General features: G+C 42.6%; 1 protein-coding gene across 1 annotated transcript in view; it reads right to left on the reverse strand.

Moving 5' to 3' along the window:
* Positions 1–439: 439 nt before the first annotated feature.
* The window catches only part of LOC108784183 (fibronectin-like), a 32,945-nt gene continuing 25,089 nt past the window's right edge, over positions 440–8,295 (reverse strand). The window contains exons 14-18 of the mRNA XM_018552911.1: positions 6,463–6,610; positions 5,584–5,748; positions 1,905–2,011; positions 1,723–1,820; positions 440–556 (exon numbers count right to left, since the gene is read on the reverse strand). Coding sequence (XP_018408413.1) covers positions 440–556; positions 1,723–1,820; positions 1,905–2,011; positions 5,584–5,748; positions 6,463–6,610 — 635 coding nt within the window. The remainder of the gene's footprint in view (positions 557–1,722; positions 1,821–1,904; positions 2,012–5,583; positions 5,749–6,462; positions 6,611–8,295) is intronic.

An 8,295-nucleotide genomic window follows, 5' to 3' on the forward strand; every position in this document is an offset into this window, starting at 1 on the left:
TTTCTTCACTCTTTTTTTGAAGAGTGCCCTGTCTAACCTCCTTCTGTGTATCTATTATAGATATATGTTTCATGAGCTGGTCTGTGCATCTAGATTTCACTTCAAATGTATGTGGGCACATTCATGAGGATAAAGACTCCTATGCCCTCCCTTGGGTATGCATCCACACTGCCTTTACTGCAACATGGCTTTTAACAGACAGAGATAAACCTGGTTCCCAGCTGGTGGCCAATGTTACTGCAGAGCTGTCAATGAAGCAGTGTTTTTTAAATAATTTACCTGTCTGTGCACCTAGCCTTATGTAGTAATATGTCCTTCATTACAACTTTCAGCTGACATATTTAAACTTATTTTTTTTTTTTACCTTGTTTTTCTTTGTTTTCATAGTTTGATCCACCCCTTCTACTCCATTCTCAACTAGGGGAGAATCACATCTTCTTCACTCCTGCAGTCTCCTGGGATATGCATGTCTCATATACCAGGAGACTTCAGGTTCCACACAGTAGATGGAGGAAGATGGAATGGGCAGCACAACAAAAGTTGTGCAACTAAACTTCTGTTTTCAACACAAATCGTATGACAGAGCAAATTGTTTTTTGCAGACTAGCAGGTAAATGTGCTGGGATAAAGTTGTGTTTGTACTGTGGAAAGCCCTTCCATGTGCACCTTAATTCAAAGATATTTATAAATTGATTTGTGTGGTTGCCATTTTTGTTTTGCTGGATTTGGTGTGGGGGCAGGCTAGATTTGGTATGGGGACACACTTGGAGTCATCAGCTGCCATTGTGATGTGCTGGGCTTCTGGTGTTTCACTGTGCCTAAGAGACACACCAGGAGAGTTGGGCTACCTTCAGACATACCTGCACTCAAAGTATCCATTGCTATGTACAGTATTCTCCAAGATGTAGGCTCTCAAAGATTAGAATTAGGACCACACTACATGGCTGAGCCTTGACGAGGCAGTGTGGCTTCCACATTTTGTGCAACTAAAACCTCTACATTTTTTTTTGCTGGCAAGTGAGTGGGGAAATGTTTGTGTTTTTAATGCCAACTGCAATCTGGCACACTAGTTCAATAGTCCTGCTTCCCTCTCCAGGCCTCTAGAGGAAAGTCAAACAGCAGTCTTCAGGGATTTGGAGTCTTCCATCTGGAACCACTCACCCTATACCCAGCAGAACTCCCCTCTCTTGCAGGAAAACCCAAGATCACTAGGAGGCCCCTGCCATCTGGCCTGGAAGTTTTTGCTCTTAGTATCCTGATGGTTTCAGTCAAGTGGGCAGGAAATATTGATAATGCATTGTGCATGTCACTGACATTTTATACCGAATTTAGTTATTTTGGTAACTGTCCACTTTTCGTGAATGTTCCACAACTCCCAGGTGTGCTGTATTGAGATCAGATGGGGCCCAGGGAAATAATTGTTACAATCAAAAAATGCAACCAGATGAAGCCAGTACAGAGTGGAAGAGTGCTGTTCAGTGTGCTCATACTTGACCCCAGGTAAGTAGTATTTGGTAATTCAATTATAGACAGTATATTCAATTTCTAGGAGGATGATGTAGACACCTCAGTCTCTTTGATAATGCCCCTAGTTGGGTCACAGAAAAAGACATAGTGGACTTGATATCTTTGTGATTATTAGGACACCAGATATAGAGCTCTCATCTTTTCTAGAAATAAGTGATCTACCCATGGTTAACCATGGTATAGTGAATGGCTTACTTGAAACATGTCATGTCCACCTCGTGGAGGTTCCCAAGACAAGTAAATAGTGCTCTCCTCTTGTCCAAGAATCTGCAGAGCGGAAGGAGGTTCAGGGGCTACAAAACAAATGTTATTTTTATAAAGCATTAGTACAAAGTCTGGATTATGTCATGCTGATGACAATTAGCCTGTATCTTTACCTGTGACAAGACATAAAACAGCTGGGGGGCTTTTCTTTGATCCAAAGGTTGAGAAAATACTGATGTGGTAGTCAACTCCTGGCAAGAGATGGTTAAAAGTATGCCACCTACAAGTGCAAATATATTTGTAGCTGATTGCAAAAACAATGAAGCATTTTGATTCACAATTGTTTCATTAAATTAATCTTTCTTTCTCTCTTCTTTCTTACTTACTTTCCATGGTTGTCCATGGGGAAGCGAGTGACAGAGCATCAAACAAAAAGTGGACGGACGACCGAAATCAAGGCAGAATAATAACAATAAAAATAGTGGGGAACAACAAGGTAGTAAACTTTTGTCCCACAAAAAGAGAGGAATTAAATGTATGTACACCAACGCTAGAAGTCTGGCAAATAAAATAGAGGAGCTTGAAATTAGGTTAATTGAAGAGGACTTCGACATAGTGGGTATAGCGGAAACCTGGCTGGACAGCACGCATGACTGGGCTACTAATATAGAGGGGTATAACCTGTTTAAACTGTTCTAGGATCAGCCATTTATCTCAATTATGTCTCCCTTCGGAGCACCTCAGCAAAATGTAGTGCTGAGGTGCTTTTCTATACAGCACTACAGCAAATGTAGTGCTGTATAGAAAAACAATTATAATGATCTATTTCTAATGTAGCTTCCCTATACTCCATATTGAAGCACTACAGCTCCACTTAATATTTTCATAAAGCACAAACCATACACCTTTAATATTATTTCAAACATACATCAGGGCAGATTATGTTGAAAAGTTATCTGTGCACAGAACAATGTGCCTACTGCCAGGGATTTTCAGATACCAGGTCAGATACCAATGCTTATACTTGCCATTTTCACGAGAATTACCAGGGTCGCAGTGGTTACAGCTGGGATCTGGCGCTCCACCAACGTCCTGAAATTATTAGTCTGTCTTGTTTTAGAAAAACTGTCACATAACACTAAACACAAATGTATCAGTAATTGGTATCAGTGAGTTCTTGGATCTCAGGAGTAGTGATGGGACCCATCACCCTCGTGTTCGGTTCGTATTCGAGCACCCGAACGGCCGAAAAGTTTGAATACGAACTCGTACCTAATGCAAGTCAATGGGGGTCGAACTTTTGAAAGTGATTGTCCCCTTTAAGAGTGCTTATATGCAAGTTATTGGCCATAAAAGGTGTATGGGGGTCCGGGTACTGCTCTGGGGGACAGTAATCAATGAAAAAACAAACAAAACAAAAAAAGTTTTTAATGGAGCAGTGATTTTAACATCACTTAAAGGGTAAGAATAAAAATGAAAAATTCCTTCAAATATCGTGCCTGGGAGGCCCCCTTAACCTGCCTGTGAAGTGGCGGATCTGTAGGATGTATAGAACCTGCTGCAGCAAAACTGATATTTCTAAAAAATAAAAAAATGAAATTTTTCTTTTTTTTTTTACTCTTAAAGTGTGCAGTTCCCCTCCCCAAACAATACCAGACCCTTTAGGTAGGAATGTTAGGAAGCACCATTTTTAAAACAAAAAAAGTGTAGGGTTCCTCCTAAAAGTCATACCAGACCCTAAAGGTCTTATAAGAATATTTAGGAGGGACCCTGTGTAAAAAAAAAAAGTGTGCAGGGTTCCCCCTCAAAGTCATACCAGGCCCTTAAGGTCTGGTAAGAATAGTGAGGAAGGACCCCTGTAAAAAAAAAAAAAAGTGTGTGGGGTTCACACCTTAAAGTCATACCAGGCCCTTAAGGTCTGGTAGGAATTTTAAGGAGGAACCCCCTCCCCAAAAATGGGAGGAAAAAAACATGGGGTCCCCCCTAAATTTCCATACCAGACCCTTGATCCGAGCATAGGCCTGGCAGGGCCGGAAAGGGGGGGGATGGGCGAGCACCCCCCTCCATCCCAAACCAAGCCACATGCCCTCAGCACTGGGAGGGTGTCCCCATGCCGATGTGGACAAGGACCTCATCCCCACAACCCTGACCCGGGGGTTGTGGGGGTCTGCGGACAAGGGGGTTTACTTGCATCGGGGTACCCCTTTAATTAAGGGGGTATCCCTTTAATTAAGGGGGCACCCAGATGCCACCCCCTCCCTTGTGAATGAGTAAGGGGTACTTGTAAGGGTAAGGGTTAAATCAAATAGTTATTAAAAAGTCCACACTTTTGATAAAATCCTTTAAAGGAGAACTATGGGGTCAGTGTTTTTCCCCATAGTTCTCCTTAGGGTAACGGGAGGACACAAACTAGCATCCTCCCGTTACCCTAAGCTCAGTATACCGCGAGCTACAGCTCGCGCTATACTGAGACGCTGCAGCCGGAGCGGATCCCAATCTGGACGTCGGGATCCGCCCAGCTGCATGAGTGACAGCTATCTAGAGGCAGAGCCAGCTGTACCCGCCCCCTCCCCCGTCCGTTCTGCCAGTCAGCGCTGGCAGATTGGAGCGGGGAGAGGGGAATCCAGCCCCTCCCCCTGTCACGGCAGAGAGCCGTGACGGGATCGAGAGGTGAGAGAACTCGGTATGTGTTCGCTCACCTCATGATCTACTGAGCCAACCTGTGACAGTCTCATTGTCACAGGTCGGCTAGAACTATGAGGTGAGTGTAAATTACTCATCTCATAGTTCTCCTTTAATTGAAAATAAAAAGTATTTTATTGGAAAAAAAAAATGGCTCAACCGACGTGATCCATTGTCAATCACGGCGTCTAGCGTTGTCCACGACGACGACGAAATATGAAATAAAACAATAAAAAATAAATAGAAATAATAAGTTTTTAAAAACTTAAAAACTCCGCTACCTGTGGTCAGGTGCAAGTCTTTAACCAATTAGAGCTTTAGAGGGCTCTTTTCAGTATGGGACGTTGCACGGTCGAACAGACCGCGAACATCCCATAAGGTTCGGCGTTAGGCCAATGCTCAAAAAGCCGATGTTCGAATCGAACCGGCGGACCATCCCTACTCAGGAGCCCCGTAGCCAATGCTCCTTTAAAATGACAGCTGCCTCCTAACTTTTGAGTTTTCTTCTAGTCTAGTTTTGGAGATGGAAAAGTATCTGTACTTGTACTTGTTACCTGAACATCCCTACCTACTGCACAACAGTAGTCAAAATACAGGGTTATTCAAAAAGAATGAACCGACTTCTTTACGCAATATTTTATTAAAGGAGAACTATGAGATGAGTGATCTCCACTCACCTCATAGTTCTAGCCGACCTGTGACAATGAGACTGTCACAGGTCGGCTCAGTAGATCGGGAGGTGAGCGAACACATACCAGGTTCGCTCACCTCTCGATCCTGTCACGGCTCTCTGCCGTGACAGGGGGAGGGCTGGATTCCCCTCTCCGATCTGCCAGCGCTGACTGGCGGAACGGACGGGGGAGGGAGGGGGTACAGCTGGCTCTGCCTCTAAATAGGCAGAGCCAGCTGTTACTCACGCAGCTGGGCGGTTCCCGTCATCTACGTCGGGATCCGCTCCGGCTGCGGCGTCTCAGTATACCGCGAGCTGTAGCTCGCGGTATACTGAGCTTAGGGTAACGGGAGGACGCTAGTTTGTGTCCTCCCGTTACCCTAAGGAGAACTATGGGGAAAAACACTGACCCAATAGTTCTAGTTTAAGGAAAAGTAATACAAAACTCCAGCCAAGTCACAAGTATTATACTCACAATCAACTTTTATTTCCTGTCTTACAAGTGTTCAATGTGACCACCATCTGCAGCACGGGCAACATCAATGCGATAAGAGAATTCCTCCCAGGTGCGTATCAGCATATCACGATCCACTGAGTTGATCGCTGTTGTTATGTGTTTTACGGTTATCGCGGTTAGTTGAGTAGCGGTGGAACATAAACGCGATCTTTTACATATCCCCACAAGAAAAAATCACACACGGTCAGGTCTGGGGATCTCGCAGGCCAAGCACAAAGAGCAAGGTAATTTGCCCCCTTCCATCGCTGGAGCACTTTTTCATTTAAAAAAGCTCGAACCATTAGGTGCCAATTGGACGGTGCTCCATCTTGTTGAAAAATTAAGTCATGCGAATCTGCTTGCAGTGAAGTGAACAGCACGTGTTGGAGCATATCGAGATAGGTTTGTCCTGTAACGGTGTTTCCTCCAAAAAAAAAGGGACCATAAACCTCATTCCATGACGATGCTTGAGAACAGAAGCAATGCGTCATGATATCGGTTCATTCTTTTTGAATAACCCTGGGAGGAATTCTCTTATCGCATTGATGTTGCCCGTGCTGCAGATGGTGGTCACATTGAACACTTGTAAGACAGGAAATAAAAGTTGATTGTGAGTATAATACTTGTGACTTGGCTGGAGTTTTGTATTACTTTTCCTTAATAAAATATTGCGTAAAGAAATCGGTTCATTCTTTTTGAATAACCCTGTATATTCTTGTGTTAGTTTGACTTTAGTGAACTGTGTTTAACTGCTGTCTAGTACCCCGCCATGCCATTAGCACTTTGCACTATTTATGAATGAGCCCGACTGTGTGCTTAAATGAACAATGAACAACATCACAGTTGCCAGTGTTTAAAAGAAAATAAATATTTAACAAAATACCTTTTAGATCGTAGCACAGTTTCTGTTCTGTTGATAGTTTCAGAAGTTAAGAAAATGATATATCCATCAGACTGTCCACAAACTTGCCAAGTGACATTTACTGAATCTGTAGTTACAGTGAAGCTGATATTGCCAGCTATGCTTGGAGCTTGGTGAAGATAAAGAGAAGAGAAAATGAAAACATGAACATATTTTTTACTATATAGAAAACAAGATCTTCTGAGGTGAAGGTAACATTTCAAACATTGGTTTCCAACAAGGTCAACACCTGTCACAGCATTATGAGGAAATGGATACAATGTCACTAACAGATATATAAAAATCTTAAAGGAACATTCAACAAGAACATGGCAAGTTTATGCCATGGCAGTTCTCAGCATGAAAGTACCAGACAATTAACATGCATTCACATCTTCGATGAAAGTCCAGATTTCAAGACCTGACACTTGCATCTATGATTTCTTTTTTGTCTATTTGACAAAAAATAGTGAATTATAGTAAAGTCACTTTTGTAAAATGTACTGCCAGGTAAGCTTTTATGATAGAAGAGACTGTGTGCCTCTTCTGTCACTGATGTTTCACTTTTTCAAGAGGCTGAAGAATCTGATCCTGGAAGAAGACCAAGAAAAGATGGGTGCACCGGCAAGGTAGGGGATATTGACATTGCAGCAATAGAGACTATCAGTTTGGTAGGCAAGTCAGCCATAATATGCTGTGCATCCCAGCACATGACTCAATGCTACATGACTCAATCCTACTGAAGGCCCATTTTTTTTTATATGGTGGGTGGTTTACTTCCATTTTAAGCTAAATGTATAACTGCCAACCCTACATTGTCAATAGGAATGTCATTTCCTGCACATGGTTCTCATGTACAGTAAATCATAGTAGTGCATAATGTACCCACTGCGGTGATCTGTGATGATAGATGAGTGTCACAGGAAGATGTGGCATCAAAATTGTTCACCATTATAGATATTTTTTTCTGATGTTCACATAAGTTCAGCTCTACCTCAGCTACCCTTGACAGCTACCCATGCTTTTTTACCCGCTTTTCAGCTATCAACTGTGCTTTGGAAAAGGGCAATTCATAATGGTATTGGCAATGGCAAATAAGTACAGCTTGACAGTTTACGCTTCTGTTTCAATGGAAGAAGAATGGTGTGCATTAATATGCCAGGAAACCGACAGCACTTTGTAACATCTGAGCAGTCTATGACAGTTGTTGACTCTCAGTAAAACATTCTCATTATTAATGAAAGGTTCCCATGGTAGTACAATATCACTAGGTCCTAATTGTTTCTCTCTCTGCACAGTTTTTGCTGTTTGAATAATTTACTGTGTACTTACTGTTCACCAACAATGGGTCCAAATACCTGAAACAGCCCTGCTAGCAAAGTAGGTCTCTAGCTTGCTCTAATATTTTGGTTGTAGGTATTAGGTTTGCTCACAAAAAGTGTGCAAACTCTAAGGGGTCTATTCACGAAGCTGCCGAGGGCAGCCGAGTGAATGACCAATCTGAAGTGAAGTGAGCCGAACACTGTTCGGCTATTCACTTCAGGCTGGTACGGCTAATTTCAGCCATACATCACTTATTCTGGCACGAGCAATTTCAGAATAAAAATAAAAAAAGAAAAATTCCCATTGAAAAGCATTGGGACATTACTATTGGCTATTTCAATTTGCAATAGCCAATAGTAAACTAGCATTGTACCCGCCCTCTGCTGATGGACCTGATGGGGAACTGCAGCAGAGGGCGGGTACAATGCTAGTTTACTATTGGCTATTGCAAATTGAAATAGCCAATAGTAATGTCCCAATGCTTTTCAATGG

This window comes from Nanorana parkeri, unplaced genomic scaffold (assembly GCF_000935625.1).
Source record: "Nanorana parkeri isolate BGI_ZX_2015 unplaced genomic scaffold, ASM93562v1 scaffold101, whole genome shotgun sequence".
NCBI lineage: Eukaryota > Metazoa > Chordata > Amphibia > Anura > Dicroglossidae > Nanorana > Nanorana parkeri.